We start from the raw sequence: 21,200 nt of genomic DNA, 5'->3' as shown, positions 1-21,200 counted from the left end.
TTACTCAAACATGCACAGATCACCCCAAATACAACTTGGAGAGGGTAAATGAGAAGTGGAAACAATTTTAACATGATTAAAAGTGCGATGTAAGAGTCAGACAGTCAAGTGTCAAAATGGAAACACTTTGGGGACCACACGGCTAATGGCTAATGTAAGTAGTTAATTAGAACTTAGTACATGTTCTAAAATACACGGACAAAAAATAATGTACATGCTCATTAATTACTGTTCATTAACATCACTTTGATGCAACTGAACATTACCTTAATTATTAGCTTAATATGCATTATTAAGTGCTTTATTAACACTAGCCATTAATATGTCCCAAACCAAACAATGATATGACCCCCACTGCACTGTTATGCTGCATGAGGTGGGTGAAGTGTCTTGCTCAATGACATATTAGCAGTATGCAGTAGTTGGAGCTGCATTTCCATGTAATACAAGATTATTTAAATTCGCAAACCAGCATATTTCACAATATGTCTCCTTTAAATTATTGCACATTTTGTTTATATATTGCACGAGTACTTCAAAATTATACTGCACTTCCATGTAGTACAAAATGACTTCTATTCTAAAGTGCCACACAATAAACCAGCATACTTCACAATATGTCTCCTCTGAATTACTACACATTTCATTTATATATTGGTCTTATGAGTACCACTAAATGTCTGGCTTTACAAACAGCCGCATAATGCCTGTAAGTACTTGGCTTCCAGCAGCTAAATTTTCACCGCTTTGTATTGCTTAAGCGCTGTCTATTTTCAATGATGAAGAACTGCGGGCAAATGAGCGGTACACAGAGGAGGCTGGTGTACGTGCTGTGCTGACTCAGGCCATATTAAAGGGGCACCATGTTCCAATTAGGCCCGTGTGATATTCTATTAAGATATTGATAGGATCGTAAAATGAAAGGACAGAAATGCTATGTTAGGCGTTTTAATCACTGTAGGGGTTAGATAAGGTATGGACTTGGTGGGAAAATTGTTATGCATCTCTATGTATTTGACCTAAACTGCCCTCACATAACTACACCTTCATGGAAAAAAAAAATATGCAGAAAAAGTACTAAAGACAATGTAAATGACAATGACAATATAAATCAACAAAATACTAAAATACTAAAATATAGGAATCAACTAAACGACTTCGGCCTACAGACTTATAATACCATATTAAACCAATGCTTTATACAATACTTTTTTAACACAAAACAAACAAAATGTAAAATATTGTCTTGCCAAAGGGCACAATGATAGGTTCAAGGGGATCAATCCTCTGACTTTCCACTTTGACAATGTTTAAATCCAGGCTCAAAACAGTTCTGTTTAGCTGTGCATATGACTGAAAGGTTTTTATTCTGCACTTTTTTCTTTTAATGTTCATTTTATGTTTTGATTTGTTTGTGTTGTGATTCTAATGTGTTTCTTAATCTGTAAAGCACTTTGAATTACTTGTGTACAAATTGCGCTACACAAATAAACTTGCCTTGCCTTTCCTCTTACCACAGAGCCCCGTTAAGTTCAAATGAAACATAACGTATTGTATTATGTTCTTACTGAGCACAGTGAGGGTGGCCGTGGAGTTGATGGTCCCTTCTGCGTTGGAGGCGAAGCATGTGTACTCTCCAGTATCCTGCGAGCTGATTGGATGGATCTGCAGCGAGCCTGATTGGAGGAGACTGAAGCGCGGGATCTGCACCGAACCGCTAGCTAGCACCTGGGTTCCTGCAAAGACAAATACCACTGATGACAAGGTATATTAACCATAACATTTTTATCTGGCCTCCGACACATTTTAAGCTTTATATTTCGACGTTCGTGAAAGATAACATTACTGCACTCAATACAAAAGTTATTAAAGGGCCCATACGCTATTTTGTGATCTATATTATATAATGTTCTTTCCTCATCAAAAACATACCTGGAGTTGTGTTTTGTTTCATTCACACATGTTTAACACAAAAATCCTGCATATTTAGAGTTCTTCTCTCAAACAGAAAACACTCTGTTCCACCTTGTGATGTCATGTGGTAGTAGCTGAGGTGCTCCACTTTGTTTATAAACTCCATACGGTTATAATTTTTTGTAACAACATTCTAAAATACACATAATAGCATCATTTTTTATGCCTCTGATACTATGAAAAGCTAGCTTGCTATTTTGCTAGCTAGACACAACCTATGAACTGCCTTGAATTTTAATTTGAACTTAGTTTGCGTACACTCTTTTGGAAATTTAAGGCATTGTAACTTGTTAGTCTATATTCAAAATTTGGAGTTTAAAAATTGCCAGTTAAAGAAAACATGCTTTTTAACGGGATTTAGTATTGAATTATAACATACATAGATCATCATTTTACATTTTGTTCATTGTAAACAGCAATAATGATCTAAAACAACTTGAGAATAGAAACAGGTCTAGTGATTTTCTGTTCAAAACTTCAGAACTGATACATCCCACCCTCACATACTGGCACTGCACTGTAACAAATTTTCAGATTATCAGATTTTCATGTATGTTTTTATTCCCGCAGTCAGGAATATTTGAATAATCACAAATACGTACAGAGCTGTGGATGGAGATAGGGGGTAGGTGAAAAGTGTAATTTTCTGAGCACTCAAGCCTCAAATGCAGCACAATACAGGATTATTCAAACATGCATGAATCAATTAAAATACAACTCTGAGTACATTTTTAAAAAGGATTAAACTTAAAGCTAAAGCTGTGTCCACTTTAAACCAGACCACTAGCCTATAGAAAGGTCAGGCTAACACAAGCATCCCGTTGTAAAGGCTGTAGTTGTGTACCTCTCCTCCACATGATGGCTGGTCTGGGGGCCCCACTGCACTGACAGTGAAATACAGCAGTGTTTCCCTCAGTCACTGTCTGATCCGCAGGAGGCAGAGAGAAGACAGGAGCCAAGCCTGGACACAAGCACAGGAACAATTTTACATTAAAACAAGGATTTGTGAATTATCGTGATCATTACTTTGTTTAATTTGGTGACTTCTTGTAAATGTGGTTTCAAATGAATAGAGACATTTCAGTGAGTACTTTAAAGGAGTTGACGGAGAGGAAAAGAGTACAACTTCAAACTTCAGCATGTTCAAGCTGAATTAACTTCTATGTAAACAATAAGCCTAATGCTAAATTGTAAATGAATCTTAACATGTATAAAATAACATGATTTAATACGCTACCAGTGATAGTGATGAAAGCAAAGGGTGGTCACCCAAAACAAGTTTGGAGTTATTCTGACTTATTTTTTTGTTTACTGCATTCCATGTGTGTTCATTCATAGTTTTGATGCCTTCTGTGAAAATCTGCAATGTAAATAATCAAGGATCAAGAAACATAAAGTGTATCCAGACTTTTGACTGGTAAAGTATGTTGTGTTTACATGGTTAAACACAAAATCAACTTGTCCTAATACAGCTCAAGCTCATTCTAAAGCTTAAGGAAACGTTTATTTGACTTTTTTAGTGTCTAGTTTCAATACTAGCTTTAGTATTGATAATGATCTGATTTTTGATACTTTTGACAACCCTCCCCAGAATACATCAAAACTATATTTGCATAATCAGTTGGACTCACTGGACACCAGTAGTTGCGTGTAGCTCTGTGCCTCTCCGGCTGCGTTACGGGCGATGCACTGGAACACCCCTCCGTCTCCGGGCTGCACCCGCCTCACAGTCAGCCCCGTTGCCATGGTGACCTTGTACCGTGGGTTAGCCAGTTTGGACAGAGGTACTGTGTCTTTGAACCACTCCATCCTTGGCTGGGGTATGCCTACAGGTACACAACACACACCAAAACACAGTCAAGTTTACGGAGCTCGCCTGATAACCTGCAGAAAAATATATACCAAGTTGTGGCCTCTAATTATGATTTAATTCCTACAACGTGTAATTCGTACCCACACTTTAGCCAATTTGTTCCCACAAATTAAGAACTAAATTCTTAAACTTAGAATTACTGAAACACATGCAAATCAAAGGTTTTCACAATGATAAAATGTGGCTCCTTCCAAATTGTTCAGAACACATTGTTTGTTTGTTGTTGGTTTTTTTGAACAACAAAAACTGCCACGCACTCACTTTGAAACTTGCCTTCTTTTCCAATAAGTGTAACTTATAAATATGCATGTGGCCATAATGAGTATTAATAATATATTGATCTGAGGTGTAGGTGGGTAAGGGTGCCAGCAGAGGCCAAAACACTCTGAATAAAACATGTCCTGATATGTCCGTCTTCTCCTACTATTCTAGAGATCCATATCAAAAAGAGCTCTGTTTACTACTGTCATGCACAGTTTATGAAATGTTGATAGAACTTTTGGAACCCAAACACTACAGTTATTGGATTCCACCTCTCAACAAAGCACACATTATTAAGTTTGCCTGACAGAGCTAAGTTTCTGTCTAAAATAAGAGGTATTTGAATGCTGGGTTTAATAAATTCACATAATATAGGGCTGACAGTCACACTACGTATGCTTTGTTTGGCATGTTCTACAGTATGGCATTAAAATTATCCATCTTGTACTGATTTAACAGCCCTATACTCAAGTTTCGCACGTTTTTCAACAAAATTTGTTCCGCCCCAATAAAGATATATTGTATAGGCAGATCTTTTGTTATCTTTATTTATACAGGGGAACCCAATGAGAGCACACTCTTTTTCATGGGTGTCTAAGAAGTCAAAATAAGTCTGCTATGTGCTGCCTGCATCTAACTATAAGGCATTTTATTGTCTGAGAATCATGAAGTGGTTAGCATGCTAGTTGTTATTAGCTTTACTGTGATAGCAAAACTCCGCTCTGGTCTCTTAATTTTGGGAAAAGCGCTTATAAACTCATAGTGGTGAATAATTAGGTAAGTGAAGAATAACTTTGGACCACTGCAAATGGTTCAAAATGAACTAGTTCTGTTTGTTTTATGCTTTTTAAGACAATACAAGCACCTTTAATTATTGGTGTTTTCATTGCAAAAAGAAAAAAACAAAATTTTTTAAAAAGTGTCTCCATGGACATTGATATGTTGTATGTTATTACATATTATTGCAATAAAGCAAGTTGCAGACCACCACCATAAAAGGGACATAGTGCACCTTTAATGGCAACTTACTGATTGACCTCACACAATAATAACATATTTGTAGTGAACTTAAAACCCGTGCTGTACCTGTAGCCACACATGGGATCTCCACGTTCCTCTCCAGGTCTCCTATGGTCCTGCTCTTAGGCTGCATGGCCAGGGTAGGGGGCACTAGAGAGACACAGCATGGACAGTTCAAACAAACAGTGGATGTGTGAGATTACACATCAATGAACAAGAACGATCAAAGTTGAACAATTAAAATCAAATTGATTTTTAAAAAAAGGTCTCACAAATTATATCACAATAGGCAAAAAAATACAAATTCCATACTGTACTTTAAATAATGAAGTAAAAATTAATTATCGATTCTATTACAATATTTTATATTGATTCAAAGCAAATATTTGGCCCTAGCCGGTAACAAAGTAACAGGCGAGGGGCATTGTTCTTGATTGTTATTATCATTATTATTATTATTATTATTATTATTATTATTATTATTATTAGGCCCGAGTTGAAGAAAATGTCCCATCGAGGGACTGGAGAGGGTTAGAGTAATGGTTAGACAGTAGAAAGCGACACACCTAATAAACATGGATAGGAACGCACCAAAGTTGTCAGAGTGAACCATCTTAGTGCAAAATTTATTCTCATAACAGTATTTCACATGGTCCAAACAAAATGGCTCTACTGCGTCACCTTCTAAGTGACCTCTATGAGACGGGAGACAGATGTACTTTGCCTTGGGCAATGAAATTTATAGAAGTGATAGAACACACGACGACAAGCCTTAAGCATAATTGAGCAGTACTCTAAATCAAACAGGAAGTCAGCCTTATTGGATGTCATTTCTGCAGCCCCTTTGACATATATTTATAAGAAACCTATCTATTCCTAGGTTTTTCATCCAAATGAGCCCACACTCCATATGCCACATCTAGACATGTTGGCAGTCAATAGTTCCTTTTTTCTTGAATATTCATTAAGGTTTTTGTGGAGCATGTCATCAGAAATGTCTTTATTTCCTGTTTCTTTGATACCTGCTCACTGCCACGTGTATCAGCCTAGAGAGCTAAAATTTAGAGTGCAAAATCAAAAAATAGAGCAGAGTAATGAGCACATAACCAATTGTGACTATAGCCCCCTACAATATAAATCCACAGTCCACAACTATCCAATTACTATCCAATTATCACAAAACCTGAAGGATTCATTGTATTCACCATGACATGTAAAAAAGTGAATAGGACCAACATCAACATATTATTTATCATTTGGACTGAGGGAACAAAGACATCCACTGTTTCATAGTCAAATCAAATCTATATACAGAGACAGAAATTACTTTATGCAACGTTACTGAAAATTGACATAAGCATTATTTAGGTCACTCAGATCGAAAAAGTCTATTACACTATAGCTTTATTATGCGTGAGGTTGCTGGTTCAAAGCCATGGCCCCCACCTGTATAATGAGAGTTACATATATTATATATATCTATATATAACTATATAACTATAGATCTATGAATCACGGATGCAAAGTGCAAAGTGATAAAAATAAAAATAAAAAAATGACACAGACATTATTTAGGTCACTCCAGTCAAAAAAGTTGCAACTTTAATTTAATGTAAAGTTTTGTTGAATTAACTTAAAATATTGACATCAAAATGTGATATAACACATTTTAAGTATAGATTGTATTTTTTAAAATAATTATAAATGAAAAAAGTATGATATTAATTTAAATTCATTTTTAAATAGACTTCAGTTGACGTAACTTTGTATTACGGATTCTCTCCTTTGATATGAAATATAAATACCATTCATACCATTGGAGACTATCAAACATAAATAGTATAGCCCCTCCAGAATGCCTTATTGCTGTGACTGCTGGGGGTGTTCGATATGTGTATCTATGGCAGAATATTCAGCAGTTACTTAGGTGATACAATGCACAAATTAGCAAACACTACCAAAACAATTTAAAGAGCTTAAGAAAAAAACTACAAAATGGATTTAAACAACAGATTTTTAGGAACCTGTGAACAATACGAGCATTCATGGTCCTGTTTAGATGTTTGATTTTCAACTAAAGAACTGTTGGGTAATGCTAACTTGCTTGTGACTGTAATTTTATGTGAGAGGATTCCAATTCTTTATGGTCAGAAAGGCTTGAGTCTTGAGTAAAAGAGCTTCTGACAGAGCAGTGCCTACAGTTAGCATCACCGTTAGCGTCACACCTCCAGATAATGTTGGTGACATCGGAGGCATATCAATGGAGAGTTTCTATGGTCTCACCTATGACTGTGAGGTGTGCTCGTGCCTCCACAGGTCTGGTGGTGCTGTTGCTCAGGGCAGCCTCACAGATGTACATGCCCGAGTCGGAGGAGTCTGGAGCGGGCAGGAGCAGACGGGGACCGCTGCCTATCCTCCGACCATCCCTCTTCCATGACAAAAGCAGGTTCTCCACTGGTCTGCAACCAGAGAACACCATAGGGCTTTATTATGGTTGTTTACATTGGTACTGGACTCAAAATATTGTAAATGAATGACAATGAGATAGTGCGCAACAGTTTGTCCTTCAGTGTAGAGAGGGTTTCAACTGCGGTCATTTGGACACTGTTTCGGCTTCTATCCACAAGCCATTTTCACTTTGATGGTACACGGCTTGAGGCACTAGGATTTATCCTATTCTGAGATTAAATCGAGCCCCAAAAGGAGGAGTTTTAGAGTGAAACTGCCCTGCACTTGTTTTCTAGCCAACATTCCGCCCTAATTTTATATAGGCTTTCTCACCTACAGTATTGATGAGTACCTGATTAGCATTTAATTAGCTTGTTGTGGTCTTTCTCCACGAGTTTAAAATTCTTCTGTAAACAGCTGGTAGATTAAACCTCAATCCGCCATTTCTGTTCAAAGAGGAATTGTCTTTCTTCACAAAAATAGCTTTTTTCACCCCCCTAGCATACCAATTTTTCTCTTTGCTTAAAATCTGCACCACACTGTCTTCAAATGAATGATTTGAGATTTTAAGATGAAAGTAGAAGGTGAATTATCTCTTCTGTGTTGATGTAGACTCTTGTGTAATAGTTGCTTAGTTTCCTTGATGTAGTGTTCCTTACTGCAATTTGTCCATCACTTTCAATTTTAACACATTTTATGTAAAAAGTACTGGATTTTTTAACCATGTTATAGTGTCTCCACATCAACATACCTGGAGTTTTGGAGTATGTTTTGCCCATTTAGTTGCATCACAGATAAAAGTCCGGATTTCTCCTGCACAGTTTTTAAGGCCATAAACCATCACCAGACTCATTCTGCAGTCAAACTGTGTTCACAACCAATCCATGGATCTATTAGCATAGCAGTCACAGAAGATAAGGACTTCATTTGTTTACTTTCTCATTGTTCATTCCCATTGCTGACAGCAGAGGAAGTACATTTTCCATTTGTATACATTATTTATAAATTAGAAAATGTGAAATGATTACCCCAAGGGGGCCAAAAGCATGTTTAAAAGAGAAGTAAGGCCAGGAAATATGTATTCTTAAAATAGCAAGATTTGGTGGCAATAGTGGGGAGTGACACATTTTAAAATGACACACTAGCAGCATGGCTATTGTCAACATGGAGCTAAATTGTAGAAAATAGCACAATTTATTTTATTTTTTTACATCAGTGCATTTTTAGGTTTCTCAGTTTATTCCCAATATATTGTCCTAGAACACTGAAGTATGTAGAGAATCCAGGGCTTTCACGCTCCCTCCCGACATGCACACCATCACACACTTTAGCTTTTTAAAAATCTAGGCGCAAGACGTATTTATTCAGACTGGCTTTTAACGCTCAATGCTCAACACTTTGTACATTTTGTCGTTGATTGTGATTAATGCTTTTATACTGTTTTGATTTTATTAGAAAGCACTTTAGTCACCTCAAGTGTTGTGAAAGGCTCTATAAAATAAAGACTGATTGATTGATCTGTGCCAGGAAGCTTTATTTTCCTACAGCCTGTCAAGACAAGTGGCACCTCAGCCTCCGTGCAACAAAACAAACTTCCATTTCTTATTTTAGATCTCAGATGTATTACACAATGTAATGTTTTGATCATTCAATACAACCTTGAAGTACCTTGAAGTCAAGTAAAAAGTAATTGCCTCGTTACTGGTTTGGTTTCAGAAAACCAAGGTGCAAACAACCTTTAGTTTACATAATTCTATTTCACTGCCTCATTTATAACTACATATAACAACATTTTACACTGGTATATAACTCAGAAATGTATAATAAATGTATCACTTTGTTGTATCTGGACGACTATTTGCAAGAAATCCGTCTTAATAGTGAATAGTGAATAGTGAATAGCGAATAGTGAAGTCTATGCACATACTTACAGAACTAACACACAACAGCAGCTAAGTGTGTGTTTTTTTTCCCCATCTCCTGTACATTCTTAGCAAGGACAACTTCTGTTCTATCATTGTTAACATTTCTTTGTGGTTAGCTACTCTGTCAAAATGGAGTTATATGGAGTTGTTTTGTATAATTTGTTTATAACATTATGAGTTTCCTTGGCCCAAGAAGTGGTAATTTATCTTGGCAAAGTTCTTCTTAGCTTCTATGTAAAGATCTTTGTGTGGAAGCAGAGTCAGGCTTGAATAGCCAATACTAGCTTTCAGTGTTGAGTCCCAGAACCAATGACACTAGGACAGTTATTTCACATTTTCTGATAATGTGTAATAAACTGAGGTGGCAATAGGTCAGTTGGTAAAGTTGGCGCCTCTAATCCTGTTGTTGACATAAAACATCTTTGCAGAGTGGTCAGATCCACTGACCCAAAAGCTGGTGATGGGATTCCAGCTCCCAAAGATGAATACTGCCATTGTGTCCTTGGGCAAGGCACTTAACCGCTCTCACCCCCACTGTCTGCATATGCTAGTGTGTGAATGTGTGACTGGTTCTTAGATGTGAAGTGCTTTGAGTGCCAACAAGGTAGAAAATTGCTATATAAAAGTTAACATTTATTTAAACTACACCTCCATTTCCAATGAGATGTTTAGGCATTGGAGCTCCCGCTAGTGTCACCAACGGGAAAGTAAGGAAATTAGCTCCAGGTATGTTTTTGATGAGGGGACAACAATATAACATGGTTAAAAGATCAAAATAATCAATTTCGCACAGTAAGTGCTCTTTAAGTAGAAGTACCTCTTTGGAAGACACAGTGTGTTGTTAAAATATGACAATATCTGCTCTTTGAATCAATGCTTGAGTCTTAACATTCCTTTTAAAGCTTATGTTGACATCTCAAGAGATGCCGATTGCTCTTACTGCTATTTGCTTGTCACATTCCACAACGGAGTTCAATCATAAGTGTGAATAGTCCATTAGAATGGAGTTATATGGAGTTGGTTTGCAGGGCTTTCATGTGGACGGGCCTTTGTGTGGTGGTCATTGCCAGAGCCGTGTGTAGAATGTGGCTATTGAGCTGAAAAAGAGGATGTTACGGTGTAGATGATTGGAGTGACAGGTGAGAAGAAGGCATTCATTTTAAAAGGGATGCTCTAAAATCAATGGAGACGGAAGACGCACTTGGATTTGCCTATACTGGGTGAGTGGCAGTGGAGGGTTTTGCCAAGCTATATTGAAAGGGGTATGTTAATATTTTGTATTGGCTTTTTATAGAGTGCTAGCTACTCAGTTCTGTTCTTAATTTACAGAACAGAGCATAATCAGAAATGCATTAGCAATATTAAATGATGTCCTTTCATATTCATTTTACCACTAATCTCTGTAAATCAGTATAGAAATGTGTGCTACAAATATGCAGTTGATTGCAGATTTGCTAATCCCAACATTGGCTATCAGATTTTCATTTTCTGGTTCACCATCAAATAAATGTTATATGATTAGATGCAGACAGCACACAACAGCAGTTGAATATTTTGGTCTTTGGACAAAAAGAACAAAACAAAATTGTCCTCTTAAAGAGGAGGTATTACACTCCTAGGGGGTATTATTTTTTTTAATTGTTTTCCATATTTAGATTGCCATGTTTCCTAAAAATGCTATGTTCACTGAAAACAGTGTATAAGAGACTTGATTGTCTTTCCAGGTGCTAAACTGCGAGTACAAACAAAAAAATAGCTTGTGCAATCTGTGGGCATGTTGCTTATGATGTATCATTGGGAAGTACGCGTGTTGTTTCTGCCAAAAAACTGATATGTTAATGGACATTTAGTGTTTCACATAGCATTTGGATTAAGGCGAGTCTGACCCGGTAAAATAGTAGGTTAACCAGCGCTATCCGCTTTGCTCTGGACGGGATGACGGAACGTGTTAATACACGCACATAATCGCGCGTGTCTGTAACAGGTACAGTTTACATTTTATTGCTGTTGCTTTAAAAACATGTTATTATCTTATCTATCCTTGTTCATCATTGAAACATTTAACAAATAAAAAGTAGTAAAAAGTGTAAAAAGCAGTATTTATGATAAATCTGGCAGCTCCCACTAAACAACTTCATTTACGCTTCCTCCTCAAATTTTGCAAATATTATGCTCCGGTTTTCATATTCATTTAAGCATAGGAGCAAAACTGCGCTGCATCTTTTTTAGCGTTTCTGTGAAAAATTACATTGGGTTTTTGCTCCACTTTTAGCATGGGTATGTGTTTAGCACGTGATCAAACGCTTGATAAATGAGGCCCTAAAATGTTTAATAAGTTTCATTTTTGTTTTTGACGCTCTAAGACCCCCTCCCTGCTCTCTACACAAAGTCACTCCCCCTTCAGAGCGCTATCACATAAAAACTAGTATGCACATCACATCGGGTTTGTGATCAAATTAGAGACCAGGAGAGATTGCATGATTACTCAAACATGCATGGATGCCATATATAACCACCCGGCATGCTTTTAATGAGGGAACAATGTTACAACATGGTAGAAAGCTCCAAAAAGTCGATTTTGAATAATTGAGACACTGGTGTTTATACACAGTGTTACAAACACCAGTGCCAGCATTCTGTCAGTAGTGTTAAAACACTCGTTCAACATGTGTGGATTTGTGGATTTTGCTTTTGCATAGCTCTCTTAAAAGTACAGTTTCAATCAATACAAAAAGCTGACTCCAATAACTGCACTGTACCACGCTAACTATACATTTACATTATACTACCCTATTACCATTCTACCTTTCACCTTCCTTGGAGCGGGCGGGTCATCTTCTTACCCCACCCCCAGACAGGCTATGTTTTCTGGGCTATAAAAGTGAGCAGAAGTGCTGACTTGGAGGAAGCCTGCTCCTTTCATTGCCACAACAGATGGGTGCAGGTGCGGCAGGTAATTGTTTGTCAGGAGCGCTTGGTTTGATGCATGGAGCATACCTGGCATTGGCGATGCACTCCAGCGTCACTGCCCGCCCTGCAACCGCTGTCGTGTCTTTGGGAGCCACCACAATCACCGGGGCAACCAGGTCGGTATCGGGATCTGTCAAAGAGATGCGTAACAAATTATTCATCCACGTAGAATTCAAACATTAAACATTACGATTTTTTGGGTCAATGTTACCAAAGATTTACTGAGGTGGGTAGAGTAGCCGAAAGTTGTATTAGCGTCACATTCCTAGGGAGGTTCATGATATCAGCTGCAGTATCAATATGGTTACTATTTGCTGCGTTCATCAGGAATTTGATGATGTCATTCTCTCAGATGGAGGGCAGGGGCCTATATAACTCCAATTAAATAACAGATTTGCTGTTTTTGAAAGAAATAACCAACCTTATGATGCACAAATGTTGAATGAATGAAGGCACCACTTTCTGAGGCTATAAACATTGTTACAGATATTAACCATAAACCAGGTCAACAAATCTGCAATCTGGCAGTTAATGTTGTGATGTCACATGAACCTATAAAAAGAAAACTGAGAACATCAATTATTCACTATATATCTCGTGCCCCAGTCTGAGTAGCGTAGCCCCATACAATAGTGCATCTTAACACAGAGACACATCATTAGGCTGAGTGTGGTTGGTGCCTGTAGATCTCCATTGGACCGGAGTGTGCTTTGAAGACACTGGGAAACATACGCTCACTGATCCCATGCACTTTGTACCACTCTCTTCTCTCTCTAATCAGGTACAAGGCATGAGAAACTGAGGTGAGCACTAGAGGAACTGCACGAGTTCAAGGGGACATATTATGCATACTGCTGGTTGTTTTCAGATTCTAGATTGTGATCAGGGGTGGGTAGAGTAGCCAAAAATTGTACTCAGCTAAGAGCAAGGTCACTTCAAAATTACATCTTATAATTTAAAGTTAATATAATTGGTAAAAAAAAAATAATTAAATGGTGAACAAAATCAGCTATTTTCAAAGAATAGACACAAAAATGCATTATATCTGAAAAAGCAGTGCAAAAAGCAAAAACCTTTTGTCACTTGTAGACCTACTTAGTGGAAAGAGTCACCAAAAAGAGTACTGTTACTTCAATAAAAATTATTACTCAAGTAAGAGTAAAAGTATGCAGCTAGAAAATTACTATGAAAGGCACAATTAAAAAAAAAAAAAGACTAAGTAAATGTAACTGAGTATTAGCCACCGCTGACTGTGATGATGTCATACTCTCAGATGGGGAGCAGTACCATTACTATTATTGACTAGATCCTAGAACTCACTGTATGGGCAAACATTATTAAATAACTCACTGTATTAAATAACATTGGCCAATAGAATGTTGTGATGCCACATGGAACCCAGAAATACTCTTGCTCCTGGAAATTCATGGTAATACTTGATAGAAAGTGCCATTGCATTGCATTGGTATTTCATATTTTTACTTCAAAAACATGCAGAATTTCTTTTCCACTTCGCCACTTGAGTTTTGAGATCAGATGAGAATTTGGTGACTGATGCCCTCTGCTGGTAACAGTGGCACATACGCCATGTTAAAATCTGTCAAATTAGCAGTGTAGCTAATCTCAGCATCATGCTAACAGATGGTGCTGTAGATTTGTGATGGGTGAAACTAGTGATTTTGTTTCAGTCCATAAATGAAGTAATACTACAGCAACTACTGTGATTTTAATACAAAAGAGCTTTTGTATTAAAATGCTCTAAAGAATTTTACATGGAGTCTATTTAATTTTCATTCCATCAATGCTTTCAGATCTAGAAACTTTGTAGCACCCTCAGTCCTCATCTTCTCTCTCTGATCAGGTAGAAATGCCAAGTGAGACTGAGGTGAACACTACAGGAATAGTTCAAGGGGACATATTATGCATACTAGTCTGGCTTTGAAAATACGAGGCAATACTTGATACCTGAAAGTGCTGTTGCATTAGTATTTCATTTTTACTTCAAAAGTATTCACAAATTTTGTTGCAATTTGCCACTTGAGTTTTTAGGCTAGATGAGAATGTTAGACCGATGCCCTCCACTGGCAATGAAAGTGAGGACTGAATCATGTTAAAATGTCAAATTAGCAGCATGGCTAATATCAACATCCACAGATGGTGCTGTGTATTTGTGGAGGGCAAACGAGTGATTTTTGTTTGAATATTGTACATCATTTTATACCAGAAATACCAAAGTGTTTCTTTAAAGGTCCTATATTGCCATATCATTGAAAATGACTCTTGAGCTTCAAGCCATGATATAATTTAATATAATTATAATTACTACATCAAAAACATAGGTGTAGTTGTGCTTTGTTTCATTCACACAAGTTTGAGTAACTCTCTAAAATTAGTCTATATCTATATCTCCAAAGCTCAAAATGCTCTGTTCCACCTTGTGATGTCACGAAACAGTAGTTTTCCAGTTAACAGCTACATTTTACCTTTTGTTGAGTAGATTGGCAATTCAAGGGCTGAAATGATCCAAATGATTCTAGTGAAGGTTTATGGAGTTTAAAAACATGGTGGAGCATTTCCTGTATTACCACATCACAAGGTGGAACAGAGTGCTTTCTGTTTGAAGGAATAATCCAATGCAGGGTTTGTGATTTAAACATCTGTGAATGAAACAAAACACAACTCCGGGTGTGTTTTTGATGAGGAAACAATACTATAACATAGATGAGAAAACTGCGTAATATGGGCCCTTCAAAAATCTATAAAAACAGCTCATTAAATGCACTGCATGCTCTCAAAGAAACGACCTCCTAAACAGACGCAGACTTAGGGGAAGAACAGGCGGTTGGTGACAGTGCTGCATGTCCATTATCTTTCACTTTCCGCGAGAACGCTTGGCAGAGGTCAGCTGACTCCTGCTCACACCATTGGGTCTATACGGCGTAATGAGATCCAGTCGGACATGAACCTACCAACCTAACCTGCCCACTCCGCCTGCTCTGGACTGAACGAGGGAGAGGATAGAAGGAGCATGAGGAGCAAGTGGATCTAAACACTAAATCCAACTATTTTTGCTGTGTATATTACCAATATTATCTGCTGTTCCTAGTCATTTTTTGGCAACTTTAGTACAGACTAAGTATATTTGGCGCTTTCTGAACAAAAACAGTCAAAGCAGTGAGTGAGTGTGTGCTGGTGCCAATTGAATGTACTACATGACATCACAAGGGACTGCCCTGATTGCAACCAGGTGTTTCTGATTACAGGCACCTGGCTGCAGGGGCGGAGTTTGAAGTGTGGATACCTATTAGACCAATCACACTGTTCCTTATACCTCCAGACCCCGCCCCTCCTTCCCCCTCACTCTTCTTTAGTCCTCCAGGTACTGCCCAGTTTAGCAGCTCTATTTGCAATGTGTTTGAGGGTGAAGTTTGGGTGTTTAGTCTCACTTTAAGAGGAGTTGATAAAGGCAATGCTTTCATTTTCCATTTTGAACTTTGGGACAATTTGCTTTTTTGCTTGGAACGATCCACAGTATGGCATTAAGGCGATACACTGCAGTTGAATACAACATATCTAAAATATAAAGATAACAATTTGAAACTTCTTCTGTAGCGTACTAACACAAAACTATTACAAACTGTGGGATTTTTGGATATCTTGTTTTAGTATTTTTGGAAACTAGATCTTACTGAAATCTGCATAAATATTCACATTTTGCCTATATTTTATTGTATTCATAATATTTTTCAAAACTTTATAAACCCCTAAGTTAGTAGAGAATTTCACAGAATCGTAAGTTTAAAAGTGTTTTGGAACTGAAAACTGTGTTCTGAATGTATGTTTTTGAATATTTTTGAGCAAAATAGTTCACCAAGGTTCATTTGTTCTTTTGATAATTTATTTTAATAGATTCTTGGGATGGCATACCATTGGTACAGAGGACAACAAACATTGTCGCTGAATTAAGGAGTCGATCAAAATATGGAAACGTGCCACAGGACCAGGACAGGAGCGACCTTTTACTCACACACCTGGGATACTGTTGTGAAGAAGTTGGACTGCAGATGGCGCTGTTGTCCTGCCTCCATTGGTAGGAAGACAGCGCCAACACCTGTTTAAGTCAGCTGAGCAAACAACAAATCATGTGACCACTCTGAGGAAGCCCATCAGGTATGAAAACAAACTAAACCTTGGTCTGGCAAAAGAATCTATTAAAATAAAGCATTTTTGAGCAATAAAAACAACCACAATAAAATAAATCCTTAAATAGCAGCTGTGGAACAGTGAAGTCAAAACAAGTAACATCTCCATGGATACAGGTGGCAGACCCTTAAGCAGAAAAGTTCCACACTGCACCTTTGAGTTCTCGTCGTGTGTTTCAAATAGATGGATGAGATGAGGGCGTTACCTTTCCAACCGCGGTTCTTCTTGCCCACTGCCCGTCAGCAAAACAAAACAATAAAAACAGAAACAGGATGGGATGTAAGAAAAGAATAAAATGACATTAAAATTGTTCAAGCTAATTCACAATAAGAAAATAAAGGTCAAACTGAGTATAGGCTGTGTTCATGTGTTGTCAGAATATTATAAAATGCCCATAGTTTATTCAAATTGATTGTGTACAAACATGTAGTAAAAGTGTGAAATAACTCAAATATGTTTTAGATTCTTGAAAATACCAGTAACCATCCTTTGCTTTGGTCACTACTTGCACTCTTCCTCATTGAGAGAAAGTCAGGGGTTTGTAGCACTGTCAACAAAGCAAAGGGTGGCTACTTTGAGGAATCTAAAATATAAAACATATTTTGGGTTACTACACTTTTTTCTTTGGTACATAATTCCATACATCTTAATTTATATATTTGGCATCTGAGTAATTTTTGTTATTTTTCGTAACTGGGAGTTGTCAAATCCTATTGAACATGAACGCAACCCACACAGGATAGATAAGATTGGTGAAAAGTAGGTGAACGCAAACAGGATGAAGAGAGAGAAAGAGGAGGATGAGGAGGTGTTTACAGCCATCCATCAAACCGTACACACTGCATTCAATATGGCTGAGGCACCAGGATCATTTGTCAGAGAGGAACAGGGATATTCAGAGGAACTTACAATACAGCATTTGCCAAAAACAAAAAAGAGACAAGGACGGGGAAATAATAATATAATATATAATATACACAATATGCTATTTCCATACCGCAAGACAAAGATACACTGGCATAAAATAAAATTTAAAAAATGTGTTGCCACTCAAATAATGGACTAGCACTGATTAATGACTGGCTGCAGGCGCTGGGGTTTAAGTAGTGACGATTCAGATCAGAGAGAGTCTGGATTTCAGCATTAAATCTGGCAACCCAGATGAGAAACCCATGTGAGGCTCATTCTGCTTTCTGATTGGATTATTGTCCTGAGAACCAAACCCTCAAATTATAACTTAAAGAACTTGGCCATCATGTTGAAGAATAAATCAACATTACAATTGTTATCAGTAAAAGCAATATTTGATTTGAACATGTCTACCTCATATCTGGATATACAGATAGGTCACATTTGTGAAATTAAAATTTGAATCTCCCGACACGTTAATGTAAGCACTCAGTTGTGAACGCAATTTTACTGAAATATTACTTTGAATATGTCTTGCAATGATTTATGGGTTTAAAAACTGCACAGGGTTTCCACCTGTGACACAACAATCATGGGAAAATTCAAACTGCACTGAGGTTCAGAGGCAAAGGAGCTTTTAACAGAAGATTACTCAAACGAACGCGAATTAAGCAAAACACAAGTCCAGGTGTGTGTTAGATGAGGGACAATGTAATGTAATGTCCTCAAAAAAGTACATTTTGCATTCTGTGTCTCCTTTTAAATGTATGAACCGAAACAGAACTGTGTTGTGAGTGGGAAAAATATTGTAAAGTCAAATTTAGTGACAAAAGACAAGGTGATGTGCGTTTCTAATGGAGGAAACACAATGTGGGCCAAGTTTTAAAAGCCTGTATTATTCCAAACAGCACACGGGTCAATGGCAGTCCATTACAGCAGACATATTTGCATTAAGGGAACTTGTATTCATAATATGTGTAACGACAATGGTGAATGTCGTATGTTATACTCTATAAACCTTTACGACCTTTAAAACAAGTTATACTAAGAATGTATCTGTTAGCATCAAGTTGTTAATGGCTTTTCCAATGCTGTTATCGACTGAAGCCAAAAGGAAACAAAGACAAATCCAAGCATTATCTGTGAAATAAACAGAGCCAACACCTCAATCAGATGTTTCCTTACTGCTTTGTCAATGCTTAATCTTGTCTGATATCGGAAACTAAACAGGGTCGGGCTTGGTTAGTCCTTGGATGGGAGACCAGTGGGAATACCTGGTGGCACAGTGACTCTAGAGGAAATTGTTGTTGTGCCTTTACGCAAGACACTTCACCCATATTGCTTAGTGCGATTATAGTGTGGGAGTAGTGTCGTTGGTGATTGGAGGGGCCAATGGAGCAGACTGACAGTCTTGCTTCCATTAGTTTACTCCAGGGCAGCTGTGGCTACAATAGTAGCTTACCATCAAAAAGGAAGTACAATCACAGCTGAACCCGGGTTGTTAGTGCCTCAGCCTGAATATGAAGACACATGCAAGTTTTTCCTTGTATGTGTCCAATAGGGCTGTATTAGAAGAAATTCTTGGTCGACTAAAGACCGATCGATTAGTCAACTAAAAAGGAGGCGTGGCAAGTGCTCTAAAAAATATTACATATCTCTATGTATCTGACCCAAACTGCACTCGCAAGACTACACCTGCACAGGAGCTTATGCAAAAACAACTATTTATGCAAAAATACTGAGAAATACAATGCATGTTTTTATGTAAAACAGATTAAATTTATGATTCGTGAATTTAATCTGCCTTTTTACGCATGAGTACCCCAAAATACCAAATCTTTAGCTGATTCACTCACACCTTAACTTCTCCTTTCTGCTGTTGTCCCATATATCTTTATAAACTAAATAAAATTAGTTGCCTAATACAAATTTTGACCGACTAAGGTGGTTTTCACACAGATTAGTGTGCTCTGTGGAGCAACCCCAGTGCCTACTCGATTTAATTCTGTTTACTTTACTTTTGGGTCGGCCTTGTTCACACACACCATCCATCATTCAACTCAAACACACACTATAAGCCACATGAGAGTCCGCCAGCTGATCGGCAAACTTATTTCTATGACAATGCGCTTCAAGAGACAGAGCCCTGTGAATACGCATGCACACGCTCGCTTCCCCTATAGTGGTGGCCTTTTTGAGTGATACACAGACAGACTAAGGCTCACCTATGCAGACAGGGGAAGGAAGAGACAGCTGATATTAAGTTGATCCAAATGGTCTCATCAGACAAATTTGCCAAAAAGCAGCTCTGCAGTGCCTATTCATATAAATATACGTGAGCTGAGCACTATTTCCCCAATTCAAAGCACTTTTACTGTCACAGCGGGCAGCGTAGGTCAGCCCGAGGTCAGCCGCATTCAAACCACACTCGCTTCGATTCAGAGCGTAAGTGGCGCAGCTCCAAGAACCTGCTGTTTCAAGCGCTCTCGGACCGAGTGTCGAGTGAGACTGCTGGGTTCACACTGCCCCAAGCGTACCACTCTCTGACTGAATGGTCTTCTACGTCGCCCCAACTAGTGGCAGTGTGAAAGTGGTCTAAGACTCTATCTGCCAATTAAAAGACTAAACAACTAAAGGCCTACAGCCCTAATGAATATGTCAATGCTCAGTTGAAATTGAATCATTAGCTGCAGGTGCTGGGCTTTAGGTAATGAGGATTCAAATCAGAGAGAGTCCTTTTCGATTTTAACCAACTGGATTTTAGCATTAAAATTGGCAAGCTTTTTTTTCTTTTGCAACATAAGTTTTCCTGAATTAGAAAAAAAGCTACAATCCCTTAAAGGAATTACACAAAACCAAACCAACTCCACTAGTCTGGTAACTGTCCATCTATCGGAGTCCCATTTAAGCGCATTTCTCTGCTGTCTGCTGCCTGTCTGTCTCCCGTCTAAACCCGGAGTTCACCTCAAGCCCTCACTGCTCCAATTTATCCTGTCAATCTCCTCCTCTCCTCTAGTGCGACTGACACAGACCTTTTACTGCGCGCTCAGACGGACCACGAATGAACTGCTGGCATTTCTTTAGTGGAGTGAATATGGTGGAAATCTGAAGGTGGACAAGTTGTATGAGAACATTTCCAGTTCTGCCAAAAATACATGGATGTTTTACACAAGGTCAAAACAGATGGTTCTGCGATTAGCTAAACTTACTACTTAAAGACGGGGTATTATCCAAATGTGACTGTCTGAGCCTTCTACCATGTCAAAAACACACCTGAAGAGGTTTCAGATGTAATCCATGCATGTTTCAGGAACTGAGCGACCTCTCCCAATTCAAACCCTCCTTACACTTAGCTCTAAAATTCTGTCCAATGCTCAGCCCACAAGCCACATCACCCATGCTCTTACATTACAATTCTCCATATACAAAATCATAATACAAAACTGTACACAACAACTTGACAAACCTGAAGCAATATGCACTTGTATGCACACTGACTGTGTTGTGATAGTTCTCTGAAGGGAGAGTGACTTAGCGTGGAGAGCAAAGGGAGGGGAGACTCAGAACGTCAAAAACGAAAGTGAAACTTACAAAACATGTTATTTTGTTTTCGAACA

The 21,200-nt window shown here is 38.0% G+C and overlaps 1 protein-coding gene across 1 annotated transcript in view; it reads right to left on the bottom strand.

Annotated features, from left to right (window-relative positions):
• LOC117369807 (protein sidekick-1-like) overlaps nt 1-21,200 on the bottom strand; it is a 261,478-nt gene that overhangs the window by 72,630 nt on the left and 167,648 nt on the right. The window contains exons 7-13 of the mRNA XM_055222923.1: nt 16,880-16,906; nt 12,499-12,601; nt 7,412-7,587; nt 5,195-5,278; nt 3,606-3,800; nt 2,819-2,935; nt 1,569-1,736 (exon numbers count right to left, since the gene is read on the bottom strand). Coding sequence (XP_055078898.1) covers nt 1,569-1,736; nt 2,819-2,935; nt 3,606-3,800; nt 5,195-5,278; nt 7,412-7,587; nt 12,499-12,601; nt 16,880-16,906 — 870 coding nt within the window. The remainder of the gene's footprint in view (nt 1-1,568; nt 1,737-2,818; nt 2,936-3,605; nt 3,801-5,194; nt 5,279-7,411; nt 7,588-12,498; nt 12,602-16,879; nt 16,907-21,200) is intronic.

Source organism: Periophthalmus magnuspinnatus, chromosome 1 (genome assembly GCF_009829125.3).
Source record: "Periophthalmus magnuspinnatus isolate fPerMag1 chromosome 1, fPerMag1.2.pri, whole genome shotgun sequence".
Lineage (NCBI taxonomy): Eukaryota > Metazoa > Chordata > Actinopteri > Gobiiformes > Gobiidae > Periophthalmus > Periophthalmus magnuspinnatus.
Note: the sequence above shows the minus strand (reverse complement) of the source record. Positions and strands in the feature narration are given on the sequence as shown.